The 24,190-nt window shown below is 41.1% G+C and overlaps 1 protein-coding gene and 1 long non-coding RNA gene across 3 annotated transcripts in view; one reads left to right on the top strand and one right to left on the bottom strand.

The window, feature by feature from the left end:
* csgalnact1a (chondroitin sulfate N-acetylgalactosaminyltransferase 1a) overlaps positions 1 to 23,850 on the top strand; it is a 34,614-nt gene extending 10,764 nt beyond the window's left edge. For both annotated transcript variants that reach the window (XM_037117431.1, XM_037117430.1), the window contains exons 3-9: positions 2,788 to 4,117; positions 6,825 to 7,041; positions 9,001 to 9,102; positions 18,834 to 19,012; positions 19,159 to 19,253; positions 19,490 to 19,571; positions 21,806 to 23,850. In XM_037117431.1, coding sequence (XP_036973326.1) covers positions 3,343 to 4,117; positions 6,825 to 7,041; positions 9,001 to 9,102; positions 18,834 to 19,012; positions 19,159 to 19,253; positions 19,490 to 19,571; positions 21,806 to 22,101 — 1,746 coding nt within the window. In that variant the 5' untranslated portion in view covers positions 2,788 to 3,342 and the 3' untranslated portion in view covers positions 22,102 to 23,850. The remainder of the gene's footprint in view (positions 1 to 2,787; positions 4,118 to 6,824; positions 7,042 to 9,000; positions 9,103 to 18,833; positions 19,013 to 19,158; positions 19,254 to 19,489; positions 19,572 to 21,805) is intronic.
* LOC119030084 lies at positions 8,999 to 15,238 on the bottom strand. The gene is made up of 4 exons (XR_005078157.1): positions 13,041 to 15,238; positions 12,444 to 12,547; positions 12,068 to 12,220; positions 8,999 to 9,116 (listed from the first exon to the last, which is right to left on the bottom strand). It is a non-coding gene; the product is annotated as an uncharacterized LOC119030084 (long non-coding RNA).
* Positions 23,851 to 24,190: the final 340 nt, after the last annotated feature.

The raw sequence follows: 24,190 nt of genomic DNA, 5'->3' as shown, positions 1-24,190 counted from the left end.
AGCCCAAAATTTTACTTTCCATATCTGCAAGTGCATGAGGGTCGTTAGGGTCTAAGTTTCATTGTCAGAGGGTGTACGTATGGGACTTCAATTTGCTGTGATCTCACGGACCTGTCCATGGCCACAACAACAAGCTATAGAATATGTCTGCACATGTGTGGAATGTGTCCATAGCATATACAGAACAAGTACAAGTCCATGGTGTCTACGGCTGTATGTATACAGTAGTGTTTTATGGCCTTTAGTCCACAAAAAAAACCCAAACCGAAATGTAATAAGTAATGTAGTAAGTAATTAACGGATAATATCTTGGCCAGGGGCATAATAACTCCCCATAGAACCACAAACTGATGTCTTTATATCTGTTTAGTAAAGGTCAACACTTGATGTTATATTTTTTACACTTCTGTTTTTGTAATCAAGTAACTATAATGTAAATATAATGTGTTACTCACTGAGCTTTAAATAGTGATAGGTGGATTTTTTTTTTTTTTTTTTTTTTTTAGCTTTTGACTGATTGAGACTGGATGTTTCGGTTTGTTTCCTGTCATTATGCCAAGCTAGCTAATCATCTTTTGGCTGTAGCCTTATAACATTTATCACCAAAGGCATTTACTGCTCCTGGTTTCTTAAATTTGAGTGAATTTTGAATTTACATGTTGTATATATTATAAATTGTATATCCAAGGTGACAGAAGTTATTGTGTCATTAATTCTTTTTTTGGAGTGGCTCAATGTTTGTATAAGAATAAGCATGTTGCTCTTAGTTTTACTGTTGTTAAAAAATGCAAAGTAGTGCTTTTGGTCCCTGATAAAAAGGCAAATCGACCTCCACAATGTCAGAACTAAGTGCATGCTTTCATTTGTGTGAAAGGCTTGTGGTCACTCACTGGCATTAGTGTTGTTTATTATGGGAAGTCATGAAGGCAGGAAAGTCAAAGTCATTTGGGGGAACTGATGTAATTATTTCAAGGTTCCCAGCTTGTGTTCACATGGATACCAGAGTAATGAGAGCCGCTTGCGAACCAACCAGAGAAAGTTATTAAGCCGCTACCACACTATTAATGTCACGCCATATTTTTCAGAGGATTTATGGACTCATAAAATGACATCATGAGGATTTTCCTTTAATTGAAAGGATGATACTCCATCACAGCAGCCATGTTTTGCTCTACAGCTCTCGCTCATCCACTTCTCCCTGAGCAGCCTTTCCTCAAACATTTTCTAAGTTGGCGGTGGAGGTCCTGCTGGAGAGACGCCCTGTCTCTCCTGATTCAACCGTCTGTTAGAGCACAGTCCAGTATTCACTGCTGCCATATACTAATCCTTTCATTAGGCTCGGCTTCTGGCAGCCCTGTCAAAGAGCTGACTGTGTGGGGAGTCAAGAGAGACTGAGTTAGACACAGAGATACATTTACAGATATGTACTGTAACTCAAACACTGAAACACCCTCCCACAAAAACATATGCATACTCACACATCCTAATACACATCAGTGTCACTCACCTTTTCTAAGCCTAGTTGTCTTAGAATAAAGATTTGAATCAGGGTTAGCATTTAGCATGGCTCTGTCTGAAAATAACAAAATCCATAATTTTTGTTTCACTTTGGTTTTGGGTTTAGAGGAGTTTGAAAGTGCATTTTGTTAACTTCAGACAGAGCTATCCTAGCTGTTTACCCTTGTTTCAGGTGTTTATGCTAAGCATTTGGCATTTTGGGAAATTATACTCATTTGCTCGGTGGCAGTGTTAGATGAGAAAATGTATAAACCTGGTATTTAGCTAGAAATAATGGGAAACCGCTAGCTAGGATCTGTCCTGTGATCATTTGGAGTTTCTGCTGGAAATCTGCACTCGACCAAGAAACAGTCCATTTTTACACTTCTGTTTTTTGTACGGATTAGCCAGACAAGCTTTATGCTAAACTAAGGTAACCATCTCCTGGCTCTCAATTCCTCTTAAAGGGGACGGCAACTCCTCTGACTTTTCCTGGCACTCCTTAAGAGGTCCTGACCTCCAGGATGAGAGCCACTTATCAAGAAAGCTAAATATTAATGTCTGTTCAGAACTTGGCATAATTCCCTTTTCGTATGAAGCTTCGATCCATCTATTATCTTTACTTGCATATTTTGCAGCGTGCCTGGGGAAAACTGGAGCACCCAGAGGTTTGAACTCTGGGCTCAAAATAAACTATGAGAAAAACTTTATTTAAAATTCTTGCCTTTGTATCAGTCCTACAAACATTCCCATTAGAAATACTTTATAATGAAAGAAATGGTTTTAAATAGACAAGGATGTAGTTTTGGGTCTTTTGACAGGGATATTGTATCTCAAGACACGCTGTGGTTATATTAAACTTGAATAAACACATTTTAAAAATAGAGTGCACTCTAGCAGTGCAACACTACAGTCACCTACTGTATATATACTGCAGGTGCAGATGAATGTATATGACCCAGATATATCCCTGTATACACTGAACACACTCACAATAACACAAATACGCTGTCATTTGTGTACTTTAAAGCACACACCCTTGCACTCCTCCTCACATTCTCACACATCAGTGACAACATTGTTTTCAGGGAGCTGCAGTCCTGAAGGAATGCTTAGTTTGGCGTTGGCAGTTAAACCCATTGCCATCCTAAGCCAACATTTGAAAGTGGCCTGGCATGTTTCTGATTTTTTAATGACACAAGTGACGTTGAGTAATGTTGGTGGAGGTCGAGATGTTAAAAATAATTTTCTCTCTAATGACAAACATCTGCTTTCTCTTTTCTCTGTCAGGAAAACAACATGAGGAACCCACCGTTGCCCAGCCAGGATATGCTGTCTAATGAAACAGAGCGTTTTAGGCCCATGCATCACCCTGCTTCATCTGGGCTGATGTGGCTAAATATTCAACCGTTCCCAGACATTTCCTGAGACACTGTATATGTTTGGAAACAGGCAGGCGGGCAGACAGGAAGAGGACATCATGGACTGACTGAGTGAACCAGAGCACATGCAACAGCTGAGTCACATATGAGTTACAGATGATGTAACAATGTAATGATGTCTTTGAGCTGACTGTGGAGCTAATTGGATGAACAGAAAGGGAGACGTTTTATTTTTTACAAGCTCTTGACCCTCACACATTCACACTGCCAATGACCTAATTTAGTTTAAATGACCTCACACTGATAAGTAGCCAGCCTCCGCTCTGGGTGATGGCCGTGATTGGCCATGATTGATTGGCCATCACAAATGGACTGTTATCATCAAGGAAGAAGTGTGTGAGGTTACACGATATTTCTGTGTGTGTGTGTGTGTGTGGGTGGCTGCTTAGCTCTGTTAGTTTTGATGCTACATGCAGCGATGCTGCGGCGTGGAATGCTAGCCTGGGTCTCCCGTGTTGGAGTCGTGCTGGTGCTTCTCTGCTGCTCCCTGTCACTCCTCTATGTGATGACCTGCAGTCCAAGTCTTGCTCTGCCCCGTGCGGGACCCATCCACCCCAGCCTGGGGGGCACAGGGCCGGGGATTGGAGCTGGAGCAGGAGGGACAGGAGGAGCCCGAGCCCCTGCTCAAAGTGGTAGACCCCCTGGTGTTCAGTCTTATCAGGTGCTCCTACAAGAGCGTGAGGAGCAGCATCGCCTCCACATCTCCTCCTTAAAGAAGGAGATTGCTCAGCTCAAGGAGGCTTTGCAGGAGCGTAGCCAGCAGCTGAAAGGAGTGCAGGAGAGTCTGAAGAGAGCCGCCGGGGGCCCAGCAGAGGGACAGGACACTGGGGCTGGTTCGCAGGGTGGAGGTCTCGGTGAAGCTCAGGGAGCTAGGACAGACCTCCAGGAGTTCCTGCGGAGCCAGCTGTCGAAGGCCGAGGTGAGTGCTGGCACCCGGCTGCCCAGCGAGTACGCAGTGTTGCCCTTTGAGAGTTTCACCCTGCAGAGGGTGTACCAGCTGGAGATGGGGCTGACGCGACACCCCGAGGAGAAGCCTGTAAGGAAGGACAAGAGAGAGGAGCTGGGTGAGGTGCTGGAGACGGCCCTGCACAGCCTCAACATGCCATCATCCCAACAAGATAGCAGGAGTGCAGCTGAAAAGACGAGCAAAGTATACTCACCATCTGACTTTGTAGAAGGTAAGAGCTCATCAAAGATTATGTTTGTGTACAACGTACTTGCAACAGTATAAATGTCAAGGAAATTATATGCTGCCTGTTTTCAATTAACATTATAAGGAAACCTTAATTAAGGCATTAGGAAGGCTTCAAAATGTTGACCTTGAGCGCTCATATTCGCTGACAAAGTATTTGAAGTCAAATCAGACAACAACTTGCATCTCCAAGTTGTATCACTATTGCTGCCTCTGTCGCAAAGACAACTGGATAATTTCCTTTTACTTCAGATTGGTCTGGTAGAGCGTGCACCCCATGCACAAATAGCTGCGTCCTTCACAGCAGCAATGAACCCCAGTGATTCAAACCCTGCAGCGAGGACACAGCACGCTCTTCCAGCTGATCTACTGGGGCACCCCCAGAACATGTTTTTGACATTTAACTGAAACCACAACCTTTCCCTAAGTTTAACTAAAGTTCTTTTGTTGTAGAAACCTAACCAAGGTTTAAATATCACATGATGCTGATCCAGTCAGTGCTTATTTTTTCTACAACCAAAGACCATTCTACACTTTCTTCTTCAACCCTGGGATACTTTGATCTTGTTTTTTGTGTGTACATGAATCCCTGGAAGGTCAGAAATGTGTGAGTGTGTTTGTGTACAAGTACAGGATATCCTCCTAGTTCTTCAGGGCTCAGATGAGAACCAGGAAATGAACACAGCTGCTCCTCATTCACATGGAGCATCTTTTCAAACGTGGTGTTTCAGTGTGTGTGTGTGTGTGTGTGTGTGTCTGCTGTGTGTGATCCTCTCTTTGAAGGTCACCATCTTCAGTGTGTGAGTGGGTGGAGGTTTTCAAGTGAGTAATGGGGGCACCTGGCTCAGAGGAAATGAGCCATAGTTCACTATAGGGAGCCTCTTACATGTGTACTGCCCTGTCTAATCTCTGTGTGTGTGTTTATGTGATGGTGATCTTATGTGCGTACATTTGTGTGTGGTTGTGTGTGGTCACATAAACAGCCCCTACAATTCCTCAGCAAGACAGAAACAGAGTGCAGGTTGCTCTTAAAGGAGCAGCGACTGCACCCTGCTCAAAATTTGGCTCTTAATGCTCATTAATGGACATTGATTATGAGCAAATCTTGGACGAGCAGGGATTTATCCAAGCAACCAGACGAATGAAAGGCAGTCTAGATCGCCAGACTGACAAAAGCATCTTCAGGGAGCTTTCAGGGCTGCATTAGCAAGCAAGTGAGCTGAAACTGCACACAAACAGTGGAGGTATGCAAAGTGAACCCACCAACTGCTGAGTTCTGTCCTTAGAAAGGGACAGAAAAGTGCAGTGAGACAGAAAGACAGAGACAGGAAGTGAAGGCGTTTAGTCTAAATTGTTCAGCGTGCTTATTAAATGGAAGCTTATCGAGTCCCTCTGGGAAATGAGGCCTCCCATCACAGGAAGCCAGCCAACTTAACAGGAAGGCCTTCATTTCAAGCCGCTATCAGTACATTTTTGCCCACAGACATCTTTCTGTTGCCTCACTCCTTCTCCCTCCTCTGTCATTTACTGACTTGTTCTTCACTTTTCTGTATTACTTATAGCACTCTCCTTTGTGTCTGCCAGTTAGAAAAAATAAAGGATGAAAACATCGCCTTGATTGACTTTTTATCTCTAAATTTTAAACTTTTTTCCTCATAATATTCCATTTTTATTTCATAATTATGACTTTTTATCTCATAATGTGGACTTTTCATCTCATATAATAATATGTTCTGCTCTTTTTCTGTCACACAAGCTCTCTTTAAAGAAAATCTCTCTTTCCAGTTTTGTGTTTACGTCCTCTTTCTCCCAGTCTGTCTCGTTCCTCTCTGGTTTTCGCTTTCTGTTTCTATTTTCCTCCTACCCCCACTGACCTCAGTAGGTCTATTTGCAAGTAATAATCCTTTTAATAGCAGAGTAATTGGAAAACAACATCTCTCTGGAGGGGCAAGTTGACGTAAAGCCAGCAACAAGAACGTTGGTCTGGACAACCAGAATAGCCTTCCTTTTCAGCATATGTGTGCTGGGTGTATTATACATGTATGAGCAGTTAAGGCTCTTTCCCAATCAGCAGCAGACTGCATCGACAAAATCTGCTGTGACCTAACATATCCGACGGAGCCGAAGCTAAAAGTGATCTTACTTTAAAAAATGTTTATTTTTCCAGAAAAATCTTCTAAGATTGGATGTTAAAAACTAACAGAGAACAACACGATCTTTGGCACTAAGAAACACAGAAATCTGAAGGGATTTAAACAAAAGCTGCACCCTGGAGAAAACTAGAAAAACAAAATTGCTGTGCCAAAGAAAGACACAGACGAACTATAGCTCCAGAAACATTTGAAACAGAAACTAAAGTTTTTATTCTGCACTGCATTTACATTATGTCCTGCATCAGCCATATTTGTAAGTTACCATTAAGTGAATGTTAATATACTTCCTATTATTAGCAGTTCAATTAACAGAAGTTATTTATTTAAAGCTACAAAATTGAAAGGAACAATAAAGTATTTTGTGAATTATACTTGCTTGTCGAGAGGGAGATGGGAAGAAATTTCCTTCAGCAGTTCATTGTCCCTAGATGACGAAGAATTGAATAAGCATGTTATTTTATACAGGCTTATATAATAGATATTATATGGTATTGTTGTTGTGCATAAACACAGCTCATGTCTCTGCGTCTCACCCACCAGGTATCACCCGTACAGAGAAGGACAAAGGGACGCTGTATGAGCTGACCTTCAGAGGGGAGTCGAGTAAGGAATTCAGGCGTCTCGTCCTCTTCCGTCCATTTGGGCCGCTGATGAAGGTGAAAAACGAGAGGGTGGACACAGTCAACGTCCCAATCAACATCATCGTCCCACTGTCCAGACGCACGGACAAGTTCAAACAGTTCATGCACAACTTCAGGTGGGCGTCAGCGATGAGACATTGTGTGAATTTCTTTATTTTGTTTCTAGTTCTTACTGTACTTACAAAGACAGAGTTACAGAAGCACCACAATTAATTATTCAGAATGGTTCTCTGTGTCACACGTAACTAATTCAGGAAAATGTGATACTCTGTTATTCAAACCCAGTTTCAATTTCAGTTTTACATTTTAATTGGGCAGACAGGGCCAGGGAGAGATTAAAACGAAGAGACCATTTTTTCCTGCTTTCTTTTTTTTTTTTTAGGAGGAAAGGAAGAAACATGTAATTAAAATTTTGAAATTGCACTTGAAGTCTTATCAGTTCATTTGTTGTAGTGCTGGTCGGCATAATCACAATGTAAACAAAACCCAAAGAGATTCAACTGACTCAGACAAAAATTATGAATAAAGATGACCTTGCAGCTTTTATCAGTCACCGCAGGCCCACAGGAAGTGTAATTTCATACATGTTATTGATACAGCTAATAAGCATCCCAAATGTACCACTTTATACCACAAATAGATTCAGGCATGTCTGTGTATGAAGTAAATGGGCAGTCAAATGTCATCAGCTAACAGCAAAACGTGCTTGTTTCACTGTCAGTTAAGGAAACATCCTCCTTAATGTCTGTGATTCATTGTGTTGCTGCTGCTGCAGCTGCTTATCACAGCTCTTTTTACATGGTAAATCCTGCTTAGTAGCAGTGTTGCAGCCCATTAAAATGCCCCCCCCTGGGCAGACCAGCAGTGGTTGATATACGGCATGGAAAGAAGTGTACTTACTTGAAAGACTCTGCGAGTCGCTGAGCAAACACTTTACCCTCATCCATATTAAAGGTGTGCCAGGAGATATTCTGTGTGTGTGTTTAGGGTGCGATAACAGCGAGTTACTGCATGTTTATCAAATATTCTTTTTTTACATTTATACTGGAAAATAACTGCATTTATGATGCACTGTGATATGTTTCCCCAGTGCAGAATATAGAGATAAAATGTGAATTCACACCAACGCAAACAAATTGCAACTATTTGTGTTCTGGCATTGTGGAGTTTAAATAGAAAATGTTTCTCTTTTCACATAATGACATAATAACAAGTGGGGTTTTGTTTTTCCTACTTTGTGGTTCCAGTGACAAAATGAAGAATGCCTCATCAGTTCCCAGCAAAAAATCAATTTGTTTCTATTAACGCCAGCTTTTACAGAGAGCCTTGAACACAGCAGCATCTATTATGCACAAATTTAGTCATTTTAAAGCATCTTGTGCTCATCTAGTTGTGTTTTATGAGACATGTGCTTCTCCCCCATGTGCTTCTGGGGAAAACTCTGACAAATGTGTCCTTGCTGTGAGAAAGGAGTTGAATTATCTTCAGCATGTGTGTAATATATTTGACATGTCTCCATCAAAGTGCCTGCAGGCATCTCCCACCTGGTCTCTTTTTCACTCACGTACAGTCTCACTTGCTTTAATGTGGAGTCAGAATGAGGAGAGCTGGGATTATAGCTAAAATGAAGATTATCTTCATAATTAATTAAATTTACGGTTATATTTTGGATTTATTAGTTAATCTTTTCATCTATAAATGTAAGGAAACAGTCAAAGAAAGAAGATTACAGTCTCCCGGATCCAAAGATGACGTCTTTTTAATGCCTGCCTAGCCCAAAACCCCAGGAGTGGAAATTTATAGTGATAAGCAGTAAATCATCACATTCGAGAAGCTGAACCAGCAAACGCTCGACATTTTTTCTTGATGAATGACTTAAACGATTTAGCTATAAATTATCTGAGTTGTTGTTCGGCTAATCATTTCCGCACTTGCCAGAATCTAAAACAAGGCCTTCATTATAAAACCTCTAATTTGACCACAGAGCTCTTCCTTCCTGCAACCCAGCCCTGCTCACTTTGAGAGCACTTTCATCCATAATGTCCCTTCCTCTGTGTGTTTGTGTGTACGTACAGGGAAGTGTGTGTGCGGCAGGACGGCCGGGTCCATCTGACCGTGGTGTATTTCGGGAAGGAGCAGATGAGCGAGGTCCGCAGCACTCTGGAGAACACGTCCAGGTGGGTTGGAAGCACTGCCAAAATCAGATCTTTGTATTAGGGGCCAGACGCAGAATATGGAATGCAATTTATTTAATTAAATCAAAAACTGCCGCAGTCATGTAGTCGCCCTGTAAAAATATTTTCCCTTCTTCACATTTTGTAATCTGTCTCCCGCTCTTCCTCAACACACACTCTTTAAACACACACGCACGCCTCCTGGCTCGGCGTCCTGCCACAGCCAGTCATCTATCTGATGAATAATGGAGCAGTGTGCCACCCACACTGAGGAGCTGAGAGCTACCAGCCAAAACAGATAAATTACAACAGACCTGTGATCATCCCTGACTCACGCAAAACCTCTAACATGGACACCCACACCTCTGGAGACAATCGCTGCCGGCTGATCAGGAGTCAGATCCACCGTGGATTGGGCCGCATATTCCCAGAGGGGGTTGCTATGGTGACGCTTGTCGAAGGTTTTTTTTTTTCTGTGTGGCCTTGAATCAGTTGGATGTCTAGTATCACACAGCGTCTCTTTGTCTCTCCGTGTCTCTGCCTGCTGCTGTCCCCGAGGGGGAATGTGAAGATAAGAAAAGGCAGTGTTAAATATCACCTAAAGTTAAAGGTGTCATGTGAAGTGCAAAGAAGATAAAAGCAGAAACACAACAACAAAACAAACCTGTAATATCAGTGATTTTAGTATGCACGACTTCTTAAAGGAGTGATTGAAAAGGACACGCACTGAATGAAGAGCAGTCAGTGGAAGTAAGTGGCGGTCGAGTCAGCGTCAGAAGAGTGTTGTATAAGTACGCTGTAGTTTCTCTTTCTGAGCAGCAGCTCTGCCTTGAACTCTTTCAGGCTTTCTGTATTTTTCTCACAGCCTAACAATGCATTCATTGGTTATGTAGCAGCTTATCTGGGTGTGAATCAGCGCCTGTAATCAGCTCTGTACTCCATTTTTCTTTTATATGGGTTTTAGACTGTGGTCGAGTTGAATGGGAATCATCATGGGAAGATTACTACCGTTTGTTCCATTATTCTGGAGGCAGACACACACACATACAGTATCCGGAGATACAATCACAGACTGCATGAAGACTCACTGTGCGCATGCGAAATTGGGCTGGGAGTAACTGAGGATAACTTTCTTCATCGAGTTATCTGTTGATTTTTCTGGATCAGTACGTTTAGTTTAGTGTATAAAGTAATGAAAGCATTGATATGCCAGGTGTGTGTAATTGAGAACATTTTTCAAGATTTGAACATTATTCGTTATTTGTGTCACTTTTTATGTGTTCAAACAAGAGCAACACTGTAAAAAAATTCCAGATGAGAGGGACTGACAATGTGTGCCGGTATCTCCCTTTCCATAAGACAGCGCTGCTCGCCCCTCTTTATTGCTGCAATTCCACCATACCCATCTTCATATAGTACCCTTTGTAACCTCTTGAGAAGCTGCTGCATTTATTAACAGAGACACTTTGACCTGTATAGTACATTCCTACCTGACATACACAAACTGCATGAAACTGCAATACATCCAACAGAACATCCAATCCAATGGTTGCAACAAAGGAAAAGTCAGAGGATCAACTAAGTCTTTAGGATGTATGGTCTTTTGTCTCATTGTAATAAACCAATTTTGTGTAATTTTGCTTGATAAATGACTTTGAATTACCACAATTGTCTTTTATCGATCAACTAATCAGTCACACTAATTGACTGACACAGCAGCCTCGCTTGCAAATACTAATGAATTAATCTCATTTAGCTCTTATTAAAATAATTATTGCTGGTCGTTCGTACCAGCGCGGCCCTTAACCCTAAATAACAAGGTCCGAACCCAAAAAGAAGAGCTGAGTATCAGCCAAAACCTCCTCACTCTGAAGGAATGAAACTCAAATTGATTCACACAAGGAAACAGTTCACGTACACACCTGCACTCTCAAACAAGTCAATATCTGTTCCCAGCAGTGATGGCATCATTAGTGGCCGATCTGATTCCACTCTGCCCTTCCTACAAATTAAATTCACCTCTAGAACGTGGTGTGATTTGTGTCCGATCGCTGACAACCTCTAGCTATTTGTCCTTTTTGTGTGTGTGTCTAACATCACATGCAGTCACTCCTCCAGATTTTTAGTAGCACAGTGTCCCCGCTCATACTGTTGTTGCCTTTTTTTTCACCATCAACTGCCAACATAAACCACACGAGGCAAGTTTCCAATGTGTCTGGCAAGATCTAAATTGTCTTGGATCCCCACCATCTGTCTAACCCCTACCAACTCCCCTTCAGGGGTTAAATGAATTTAAAAGGTGCTTGGATTGCAGGTGCCAGTTATTTGGGCGTGCACATCAAAAGCCAAACCAGTTCCACTGTAACAAAAGCCAGGACAAGTAGAGTATGCAAGATCGAAAAACAAATGCTCCGAAAAAAATCAGAGCCTCGGTCTTCAAGCCTTCTGCCAGACACCAGGGATATTGATTAAAATAGATAGGATCAGCTGCTGAACTTTCAAGTATATTGCTTCCACATCCATACTTCAAAGCCTGAACTCGGGCGCAAACCATCGGGGGCCTGTACGTTTCTGAGCCTTACACGCAAAAAAATAATGATTCAGAACAACAGGAGATAAAGAGGAAGAGGGAGACTAGGGAAGATAGCTAGTAGGGAGTAGGGAGACAAATGTCTGATCTGTTTTAAAGAGATACCAGTCGATACATATGAATAAGCATCTGTGTGTCAGACGTAGAGGAGAGACGATGGCTGCGGGGAAAAACTGTGAGAAAGAAAGTTAGAGGGCAGGTGTGAAAATAAGATGGGAAAACAAAGCTCGGTGTGAAAAAAGACAGATTCTTCCCAGCGTGGAAGAAGAGCACAAACAAGGATCTCAAGGGAAGTAGTACGCTAAGATGAAAGAGGGATCTGAAATTTGGGCAGATAAAGAAACGGCGGATGAGATCACTCTGTCTCTCCTCCGTTACCTCATGTTTCTCCCGCACCACCTTGCAGCCACCTCTCCAATGAGCCTTTCATGTTATTGTGGCATTTCGTTCAGTTCAGCTCAGGTCAACAACTCTCTGAAGAGCCTCTGACAGCTCTGAGGAGGCAGCAGGATATTGTTGGCCCGAAGGTGACTGAGAAAAAAATTACGAGTGGAGGAAATGATTGACAAATCACAGAGGGGTTTCAAAAGCTGTCTAATATTCATTTTGAAGGCAGTTAAAGTCTTTACAGACCAACATGGGCCCCGTTCGTTTAATTACTTTGCTGTTGATAACTTGTTTAGCTTTTCTTGCCTGAGGGGCTGAGCCTGAGAGGGATCACAACAAGTCTACATTTTTTATGGCTTGCACTTACCTTTCCATTACATGCACAGGCTGTTGTCTCCCCAGTTCACTGTAACGTTTTTTTTTTCCTTCTTCCGCGCAATAGCCCAGAGAGGATACACCAGCCTGTCTGCTCTGTAAACACCAGACAGGTGACAAACAAGCAGGAGAAATGTGTTGTTTAGGAGTCATTGCAGCTATTAAACAATCCCAGGCTGAGGAGAGCTAACAGCTGGCCGTTCAAATGTATTTATGACGCAGCCACTCGCGTAACCTGAACCCCGAAAGGCAGCACAATTTTAAGTTCGCCCCATTTAAATGCAAATTGGGACAAGAGCTATCCATCAGCTCATCTTGTTGTGGGACTCCAGGTGACACAGAACTGTCAAACAATTCCAAAAACTTAATTTGCATGAACTTCAAAATGTGGAGGCCAAAATTCGTATGCAAACTCAAAATGGTTTGCCGAAATAAACAAGATGAAAAAGCGACTTAGAGACGGGGATTAAACTCTGTGGAGGCAACGTTTTTTGTTTAACTTGCAAAACAGGTTACTTATTTAATCGGTGTTGGATTAACCTTAACACCATAAATACAGGTGGAGCATGTTACTCAGTTTGTTTGTTACCTTGGTTCCCATTGAAGGCTCTGCAGTTGTGATTTCCATGGGATGCTCGCCCTTGCTTTACATGGCATTGTGACCACGGACCTATTAAGAGAAAACTTGGACACAGTGTCAAAGGCCGAACCCCGTTCAAACGTGATAGCTGCTCAGTGGTCGTTAAGCCGAAAAACGTTTCACTTCCTGGCAAATTTTTACCCTGATTTTCCATGGAGCTTCCACATTGTGCGCCTCATTAGAGCATGTGCACTTGAGACTTTAGCCAGCCACCTGTTCTTGGGGGCTTGGGACTGACCATCAGTGGTCAGAAACCTCGTTCTCTGTCTGAAAGCAAAGGCGGCAGCAGCACTGTTCATCAGCTGTACACTACAGGCTGCTGCTATTCACTATCCACTAAGTATAATCTCATTACGCAGCTAAAGGGAATGAATTGTTATGAATTAATGATGCTCCAACACTATTTCCCTCCATTGATCTGTCTGTTGCCTGCTGCTGAGGAGGGGTACTATTCAAAGAAGTTAAATACTTGACAAGCTGTTGATGTTACATGAAAAGTCAGAGGATCCTCAAAACCAGAGGACTTGAAAATGTTGTGCCAATCCATCTATTAGTTAATGAGAGATCTCTGTCTGGACCAACCAACTGACCAACGTTTCCATCCCTAGAGCAATTCTGCTAGCATGGCTAAAAAAAAAAGAAATGCTTCACTGGTATCTCAGGAACGTGTTTGGGCTGAGAAGAAGCCTGGATATGGCCACATATAGGAGCTCACAGTCATGACTTTTCACATTCAATAAGCGCTGTGTCTGCACTCGATCCTCGAGCTATAACCACACATGAGCAAATACATACACATGGTTACACAGAGGCAGAAAGAAAAGAGAAAATCTGGTCTCCCTCGTTGTCCTGAGCAGAACTAACAGGATCAGGCCTGCTGCTGAGACACAACATGACAGCTCTTAACAGGCTCCTCACTTCAGCACAATTTCAACAATTTAGCCCGTACTAGGTACCAGCCATTACGCCTACAAGAAACAAATTGACTATTTTAGGCCATGATATGGGTGTTGATGCCTGAGGGGAGGAGGGAAGGGAAAAGAGCACAATGCAAAAAGTCATTTAGAAAACAAGGATATCAAGGGGGCTTAAAAAGACTCTTCCACTTGACACACAGCAGCAGAGCCTGCAGTCATACTGTACCAGTGGGCTTTTATTTTAGAGACTCAGAAAATGGGTTAGTGGACCCAAAAAAAAAAACATTTGAGAATTATTTTAAAAGCTAATGCACTCAGGTCAGCACACTCAGTGTACACGCACTAGCATGAATAATACATCCAATTTAGCCTCCCTGGAAATAGAGACAATTACGTTCTCCCCCAAATAATATCAGCAGTCTGAAAAATATCCCAATTGTGAACCTTCTAGTTAATTATTTAGGACTGTCTTTTAAAATGTACTGTTAATACACTCAGCTCACGAAATCATTGCAGGAGAATCACATATACTTAATGCTGCCAGGTAATGGTTAGCTTAGCTTAGCATGGGGACTGGAAACAAGCATGGTAAAACCTCATCTGTCGAAATTTGAAAAAACTCACTCGACAAACCCCTCACAAATTAACACATAAATTAGTGTCTTAATCCATCGCAGTTAATCCATTCAAGAACCGAAACATAACGACATCTTTAGCTGTAGGCAGATGTTTTTACCAAGATGTCTGTTTCCCTCCTGCTTCCTCTCTTGAAGCAGCAGCATATATTAGCATATCTCATAACCCCATGTTCTCTCCATCTGTATATTAGTTGAGGGATATTGGCTCTCAAGACAGATTTACATCAATTTTAGTTTCCCTCCACAGAGAAATCAATTGAGGGCTGCAGTGCAATTCAAACTGGTTCATTGTTTAACTCTGGGCATGCAAGTGTTCCATTTAACTTTGCTGAAGTTTTACAACCAGGCTCAAAGTAGACCAGAAATCTCTTTTTAAAGGAATAGCTCAACTGTTTTTATATCTACACTTATATCATTATCATAGAAGCGATCAGTCTCATGACTGTAGGTAAATATGAAGCGACAACCAGTTGCTCTTAAGCTAAGACTGAAACCAGAGGGAATGATTAGCCTTGCCTGGGGCAAATGTAACAAAATGTACATACCAGCACCTTTTAAATCTAACATCGTCTCTTCTCTGTTTAAGTCTTACTCCAACACAGAACCTACTGTAGAAAAATACAAAGAGTCAATAAACAAACAAGATGTATTGTGTTAAAATGAGATGTATAGAGGTGCTTGTAGGCAGAATCTTAGCCATGCTAGGCATTTATTTAATATTATTTAGAAATCTGACCTAACTAAGTGACTTTTATTGACCATTAATAATAATACGTTATCCTGTACTGGAGTCTGAGACAAACAGGGATTGGAAAATACCGATAACGTCATACTCATTTAACACACACACACAGCCACATGGAGTTTACAGAACTGTCTAAGAACAATGAGGAAACAGGAAACCTACACACCAAATCACCCAGCAGACAGAACAGCACACACACATACATGCAGGGGTAAGACACGCACACACACACACACACACACACACACATACTAGGAGTCATTGAAACATGAGGCAACGAACATTGTGACATTTTGGTGGTGGTCCACAACAAATGAATGGTGGACATGGTTAAAAAAGTGAATCTGGAACCCTGATTCAGCATGTTTCCTAAAATGTACATTTAAGATAGGAGATATCTTTTTCTGAAACAAGATAACATAAATGTTTATTTGCATGAAACAGCTATTTTTTGTGTCTTCACTCACTGAGTGCTCCTCTTGAAAGTCCACAGTTCTCTCTTCATCTTTTTACAAATGAGCTTGAAAGTTGAGACTGAATCAACATGTGAGAGAGCTGCTGTTGCATTAACATCGTTTGTGACAATCAGAGCTATTGTGCTCTGCCTCTACCATCTGTGGACGGTCCGGTGCCAGCGGGTGGGTCAGCCTCTCTTGGGACTCGGGTAGATTGTGAAACAGATCGAGTCTGTTTGGATCTATAAACTGTAGACAGACCGAAATCTGCCGACCTACTGACTGACAGCGCTTAAACATATAGTTACATAAGGACATCTCGGAACTGTTCATGCTGCTTTAATTATTTTCAGACAAACAAATTAAAGGCTCATAAGTGGCGCTGCGTTTATGGTTTGGTTTATGGCTACCCTGACCAAGATTATAAGCTTTTATTATGTCTTATTTATGGTCGAGGCTGAACGGATGGACAAAGGCTTTTACACAGTAACACACGTTACTCACTGACTTCTACGCTCAAGGCAGCTAGATGGAAATGTGGGAAGCATGATTCAAACAACCTCTGGCAACAGCAGACTGAGCATGTTTCCTCTGGTCATCCTGGTTTCCTCTAACAAAGCTGTGTATGTCTGCCTCTGTTTACCTGCTGTCTCTCTCTCTCTGCTGATTCACGTGTTTTAGATCACATGACTGAAGGACGATGTCAGATCCTGTTTGTTCTGCCTTGGTCGGAAAACCCATTTTTCCTCTGTATTTTCTAACCACAGTCAATACAAGAATGAGTGTGTGTGTATAAAAGTCTGTGTGTGTGCATTCATGAGAAAAGGATTAGTCACAATTAGTGTGAATTGTTATGGTTAAGCGAAAAGGCCACAGCTGTGTACATCTGGATCCAGCTGTGTCTCTTTACTCTCACCACATCCTTGGAAAAACTGCATGCCAGTGATGGAAGAAGCTTTGTTGTCCCATCCAGTTTTTTTTTTTGGTGCCCACTAAAGTTTCTTTGTATCATGACTAGAATCTGAGAGGCGAGACCAGAAGTTGGGGAAATGACACCAGTTGTGCAAAACGTTGTGCTGGTGTGAACTTCTGGGAGAGGTTTTTTGAGGTCGTGATGTTTGGGTGGAATATATTAAATGCAGAAAATGCAGAAAACAGAATTACCAGGATTAGATTCACCGACAAAGTGAAAACCCAAGGCAAAGCTGTAGCCCACTGTACTTCCCCTCTATTGCCTTTAAGAAGCCATTAGATGCACTGTACATAGTGTGACAGCTTCATTATATTTTTGCAACCAATACCAGTTGCATCATATCATATCCAACAGTACTGTATCATATCGTCTTGTCTTGTCTGGTCTCGTATCACATTGTATCATGTCATGTCATATCGCATCGTAATGTATCGTGATTTATTGTAATGTATTGCACCATGTCTTATTGTATCGCAATGTATTATAAATCGGATGATAAGCTATAATATATCACATTAGGTTACGATACACAGCAGCATATAGAGTAATTTATGATATAAAATATACGAATTCTGCATTATCCCAAATGGTTTAAACATTCTTCAAACTCAGCAAAATCCACAAGTTTACTTGAGATAACGTAGCATTTCATTTGGTGCCCTGCTGCTAATTCTGGGATATGAAAAAAGTATAGAGTGGGATAGAATACTAGATTAAACTTAACGCAAATAAAACTTAAAACACTACCATGTCTTTGAATATTTGTGCCTGAGTCACATCAGATAGATTTTATGGACAGTGGTGATTGTTTAATAGTGATCAACACCGTTCAACAATTCATGTTGTTGTGTCTGTGTGCTTAAAGTTGGTCAGCTCTCACTGAATTCAGCACCAGAGACACCAGTTCTTTCTCTTCTTTTCGCCCTCTCTTCTCTGTAATGTTGCTTGTGTTTTAAAGTAATCTCTTCTCGTTGGTAAATGGCTCTGGATCAGAGCAGAATGAGGTGTCAATCTGGTTGTTTATTCCTCCCAAAGGCCTGGCTCTGCACCTGACTGTCTCCCCCAGAGGTGGTTTGTACCTTGTAACAGAGTACTTCTACACTTTAGTAAAAGACCAGAGTACTTAATACTGAACACTGGCACTACAAGCTGGCTCCTGCATTTTTACTAAATCTCGATGCCCTTGTCTTGCAGACAGGCAGTGTGCCAAAATCCTGATTAAATAGCTCTATTATTTGATTTGATACTGTGCTCAAACAGTGCTTGTTCATAAATTTGTGTTTAATCAAATTACTGCAAACTTAAGTAAAAGTAGCAGAGTCCCCACAGAAACTGAGGCCGTGGAGCTGAGGCTTCAACTTTCCATGGTCGTTAATCCAGCCGTTTCAACAAACACATACACCATCAATCAATATCCATCCTCTTGCTTTTGTCTGTGTCTGCCTGTAAGTCGGTGATTTAATTTCAGCCCCTCCCTGTATCTCCTCTCTGTCAGTCCAATTAAATTAAGTTACTGGCGCAATGTTTTGATTAAAAACACACAGCAATTAGAAGTTTGTTATTTAAGGCAAAGAAATGCCTCAGAAGAACATTTAAACAGTAAGAAAGGGAACACAGCAGTTAAAAGGAAAATTACAATTGAAATAGGAGAGACGTGAATAATAAATTAGCATTTCCCCAAGAAAAAGAACAACTGAGTTCATAATTTGGATTTCATATACAGTATTGATATGAATTAATAAACAAATGCAATTAATATATAATAATGTAGTGAGATGCACAATAAGGATCAAAGCAACTAGATACTGATGACAATATATAAAGCAAGAATATCTCACATTATAATTTCTCCATGAAATGATGTCTTGCTTTAATAAAAAGCGGTTACGTATTCTCTTTCCAGTTCACCCAGGAGAGATTGATTATTCTCTTTTTGTTTTGACTAAATTCATAAAAAAATGTGATGTCTCCTGGTTCACTGTCAAACCTAACCGCTGTCTTTGTGTCTCCTCAGGGAAGTTAATTTTAAGAACTACACTCTGCTGCAGCTGGACGAGGAGTTTTCTCGGGGACGGGGTCTAGACGTCGGTGCCCGTGCCTGGAAGGGAGGCAACGTGCTGCTTTTCTTCTGCGACGTCGACATCTACTTCACCGCCGACTTCCTCAACACCTGCCGGCTAAACACACAGCCCGGTGAGACTTTAAAGATCGATCTATTATGCCTTTGAAGAAGTTTCGACCAGTCAAAATCCATCTAGAAGATAGTGAATTGTCGTTCATGCTGCCCAGAATGTGGTGGTGGTCAAGTTGTCTGAGCCCTCTGTCTCGCTCCCTCTCAGGTAAAAAGGTGTTCTATCCGGTGTTATTCAGCCAGTACAACCCCACTCTGATCTACGGGAGTCCTGAACACGTCCCACCTGTGGAGCAACAGCTGGTAACGCGCACCAATCAAATCTATCACCTATCCTTCCTGTTTTCTTACTCTCTATGAGCCACTTGTGGAAAATATCATACTCAATGCTGTGCGACATCGCTGTAAGGTTCAGATGTATTTCCCTCTCCAGCTGCCAGGTGTTCAGCCCACAGAAACATGCTCGTGTTGAAGTGGCTCCTGAGTGTGTTGGGCTGATATATTTCTGTGTATAAACTCTCAGGTCTTTTTCTCTGCAGGTAATCAAGAAAGACACGGGGTTCTGGCGGGATTTCGGCTTCGGCATGACCTGCCAATACCGGTCCGACTTCATAAACATAGGTAAATATTACAGGACAACAACATTTACGGCACAGCATGCACTGCAGTCATGCCCATCGCCACATTTTAGCAATGCAGGAATATATAAACAGTTGCTCTTTGGGGGTTGATTATCTGAGCAGAGGCAGATGCGTTACGTAACGCAGGGTAAAAATGGTCTTCCTGGAAGGCTACCAAAATATGTGCAGTGCTATGTTAATGGTGCCATGGCTTAATGGATATGAGAAACATCAGAACACAAATGGTTCAATATTACATTACTGTTCTTAACTGGGGGGAGATTTTATTACATTACTCTGCATGAAACAGCTCTGAGCGACAGCGGCAGCATATATTAGCATATCTCATAGCCATGCGTCGACTCCCCTTTTGTATATTCGGTGAGGGGTTTTTGGCTCTCTGGACAGATTTACATCAATTTAGTTTCTCTCCGAAGTGAAATCAATTAAAGGCTGCTGTGAAATTCCAAGCGGTTTACGGTTTTTGGGCCCACACGCATAAGCATGCAAATGTTCTCACTTAACTGTGATGCAATGATGAACATGGCTCTGAAAAAGCCAGGTCTGCTTTAACATTTTGGGCAAATACACTTTTTCAAGTTCTTGCCAAGAAAAATATGGAGGTAGAGCTGCAAAGATTTGTAGATTAATCACGGTTGTCAAGTATTGATTTTTTTTTTCCCCTCTATTCCAGCTTCTTAAATGTGAATATTTTCCGGTGTCTTAAATCCTGTGTGGCAGTAAACTGAAAAATCTTTAGGTTGTGGACAAAAAAGAAGACGTAAGAAGTAATTTTCCTTAAATGATACTTGTCATGTAGAACCAAATGTGTCAAGTTTACTGGGTCTCTCTCTTCCTTCCAGCACCAAAAGACGTACCGCAGTGGTTCCGCACTTGGACCACTTCAGTTTTCTTTATTATAAATAATCTCTGTGATAAATCATCAAACGCTGCTTTCTATTTTTATGCAGATGATAGTTATCTATTTTTCATCTCTTTCAATAGAACAAAAATAGTCTGCCTTTGATGTTGTCAGTCATATTTAATTAAACTTAAACTCCTTTTAAATGCAGACATGTTGAAATTCAGGGTAACCCCAGTAGCTCAGTTGGCAGAGTATGCGCCCCTTCGCTCCCTTGTCCTGTAAACTCTTCAAACTGTCCTGTCAAATAAAGGCACCAAGATATAAGAATTATTCAAAAAGTCCAAATTCGTATTTTAAAGTGGCAAAAATCTACCAACAGATCTTCAAATGATCTCAACTGTCTTGGGCTTTGGAAAAAGTGATCAACATTTTCACCATTTTCTGACATTATAAGACCAAGTGCTGTTTTTACAGCCAAAGACTAAGCACATTTCTGGTGATTTCATTTGGAGGATTTGTTGTGATTTTAATCTGTGTAAAAATGGATGTGAGACTGGTGCACTGACTTCCTGTGAAACCATGTTTATCGGGTTTTTAATTTTTTGTACAGATCGAACAAACAAGATATATCATGTTAGTCACTGAGTTTTAGAGATGGATTTAGAGGTGGATTTTGTTGTGTTTATACAGAGCCAGTCTATCTGTCTCCCCGTTTCCCCTGTTGTATTCACGCTAAGCTAACGAGCGTCTGGCTGCAGCCTCACATTTACATCACAGACATTATCATCTTGCACATGACGAGTGATGAAAATAGGCGTTTCCCCCAAAAGTCATCCTATTTCTCTAAAAGCTGATAAAGTTTATTTATTTATTTAGTTCTACAGAAATAATGCAGTATGTTATTTAGGCCATGAGTGCTTGAACAAAAGCAAATGAACAATTTATCTGTTGGGTTCAAATTCCTGTCTTATCTCTGTTTAGCCCTGGAGCGGGAGTTAAAAAAAGAAAGACAGAATAATTAAAACTGAAACTGCGGAGAGACACAACATGTGAGCAGAAGCAGACGTGATGAGTTCAGATGTCTGGAGATGCAGGTTAAAACACGCCTGGTCAAAAAGTGTTTAGCGGCACATAACATCAGTCCCCACCGCCTCCTCATGAAACAACAAATCAGGCAATGAGGAGAGAAACTGATTATGATCACACACTGTAGTCTCTAATCAGGATTCATAATCAACATTCCTTGAAGAGGCAGTGAACGCAGCTCTGACAACATTAATTGCTGCATAATGTTTGCATATAAAACACAAATCCCACAACGTCAAAATGAAGTTTAATGTTATCCTGCATTCCACTTTTCTCGCCTCTAGGAGGTTTTGACATCGACATCAAAGGCTGGGGTGGCGAAGATGTCCACCTGTACAGGAAGTACCTCCACAGCAACCTCCTCGTGGTCCGAGCACCGTCGCGAGGCTTGTTCCACCTGTGGCACGAGAAACACTGCGCCGACGAGCTTCCACCGGACCAGTACCGCATGTGCATGCAGTCCAAGGCCATGAACGAGGCCTCGCACGGCCAGCTGGGGATGCTGTTCTTCAGGCACGAGATCGAAGCTCACCTCCGCAAACAGAAGCTACAGCAAAACTCAAACCCCAAGAAGGCATAAAGCGCTGGTTGAACTATGATCACCGTGACGACTGCAATCAGTTGAACAATTCAACTGATCTGAACTATGTCAAATTTTAAAGGAATAGTTCATCATTTTTAAAAAAAAATGCTTATTCACTTTCTTGCAGGAAGTTGGCTAGAGCCAGTAAGTGGTTTGCTTAGCTTAACATCAAGCAGGGGCGGACTGGGACAGAAATTAAGGTCAATATCCACATTTACTCTAGTTAAACATGTTTTGTTGAATACATTTTTAACTTTTTTTAACAATAAACGTGGTTATGTGCCAAAATAGTCACTAAATAGAAAGAAGAAATATTTGGTTTTTACTTCTGGCGAGTTCTATCTCTGTCTTTATACTAATCTATGCATCTGGCACCATATTTACCATACAGATAAGATACGGTACAATACTTGTCATCTAACTCCCTGCATGGGATTGAATAGGTATTTTCCCCCAAAATGTTGCAATTTTCCTTTAATTAAACAATGTGAAGACTTTTTAAAACTCTTTTTCAAGGACTCGGAGCACTTAGTTGCTCTGGGAAGGACAAGATGAAATAAAGATGACTCAAATCTGAACCGCTTGAGGAGCTCGTCTTGAGAACTGGAGTGGACTTTTTCAACAGATCTCTGGTCTGAAACATCCGTCTGTAGTTTAATGTCCATTTGTAATATTTTTCTTTGTCACTGCAGCAAGGCCTTTCAGAAAGAAAAACACAAGCTACATTTGAGCTTTGAGGTCTCTCTGAACCGTGTGCCTCCTGTGTATAAAACCCTCACCGTCTCCTCAGGATGCTCAGTGAAAATTGAACCGACCCACAGTTTTTATATGTAGGGAAACAGAGCCACCTAGTGGAGCAAGAGTGACCAGCATGTTGGCTAATACAAAATGAAGGACTCTTTTAAAGCCTGGAATGGCCTTGTAACACTTTTTTTTTTTTTTTTTTTTTTAAATATATATATATAAATTATTGATCAGTAATCCTCATTCCTTAATTTATGTTTGTTATTATTTTTCAAATGCCATCATTTATAAGAATTTGAATATCTGATGCAGTATTCTGTGTGGAATGAAGTGGGAATGATGCTGAGAAGAAAAACATGTCTCTTTTCCTCAAAGGCCTTATAAGTGTGAGACGTACATATTTATGCCCAAAATATGTCTAAAGGTTTATTTTTAAAATGGTTAATTTAATTGTAGGGTAGTTTTTTTGGTTTTTTTTGGTCTCATAACTAATCTGTGGACACTTAACGAATAGATAAAGGAAAACAATAATTGACTTACAGTGATATTGTTCACTGTCCTGACGCTGACGACGACTTATCTTCAGTCAGAGTGAGACTATTGATCTTTAAATTTGTGTTTCTGTCAATCAAATGTGACTCTTGTGAGCCTTGGATACACACAGAGCATTAATGGAGAGACAATGTGACATAACACGTGTTACTGCGCAGTCACAGTAACTGGAGATGTTCTTGGTGTTGAGATAAAACTGCCTTGATCGTAACTGTATATTGTTTTTCATACAATATCCAATAAATCTCATCCCAGCACTTCTTCTGTTGGTCAGAGTGAGCTGTACTTTTGGTGGATGACCAAAGATGTGAAAAGAGGCACTTTTACAAACTTTTTTTTATTATTTGCCATTGAAGCATTCCTTGTAATGATACATTGAATGACTGTCTTTACAGTTCAAGTTATTTTTTCACTTCATGTAAATGAGTTGAATAAAACATTTTTTGTGCATTGTGTGTGTTTTATTTTGATGATGTTCATTTTCAGTATTGTCTTGTGGCAACGTTGTGCTTAGGATCTGGTTAAGTTAAGGTACAAAAAACAAAACTCAGCTAGGATTGAGAAAAGATCATGTTTTGGCTCAAAATACCTCTTTTGGTTGCCACAAAACCTCTAACTTCCCGTCAAAACTATACAGTTTTTTTGTCAATATTGTATCCTGGCAACTGGGCTATAAAACAAGTATTTTTTTTATTACTTTTATTTAGTGGTCATGGACAAGTTCACTGAAAAATGTATGAAAACCCAAAGTGTTCAAATTGAATAAAGTGATAAAAAAATATGTTATAAA

The sequence above is a fragment of the Acanthopagrus latus genome, chromosome 12 (assembly GCF_904848185.1).
Source record: "Acanthopagrus latus isolate v.2019 chromosome 12, fAcaLat1.1, whole genome shotgun sequence".
Taxonomy (NCBI): Eukaryota; Metazoa; Chordata; class Actinopteri; order Spariformes; family Sparidae; genus Acanthopagrus; species Acanthopagrus latus.
The sequence above is the reverse complement of the archived record's forward strand: the minus strand, read 5'-3'. Positions and strand labels throughout refer to the sequence as shown.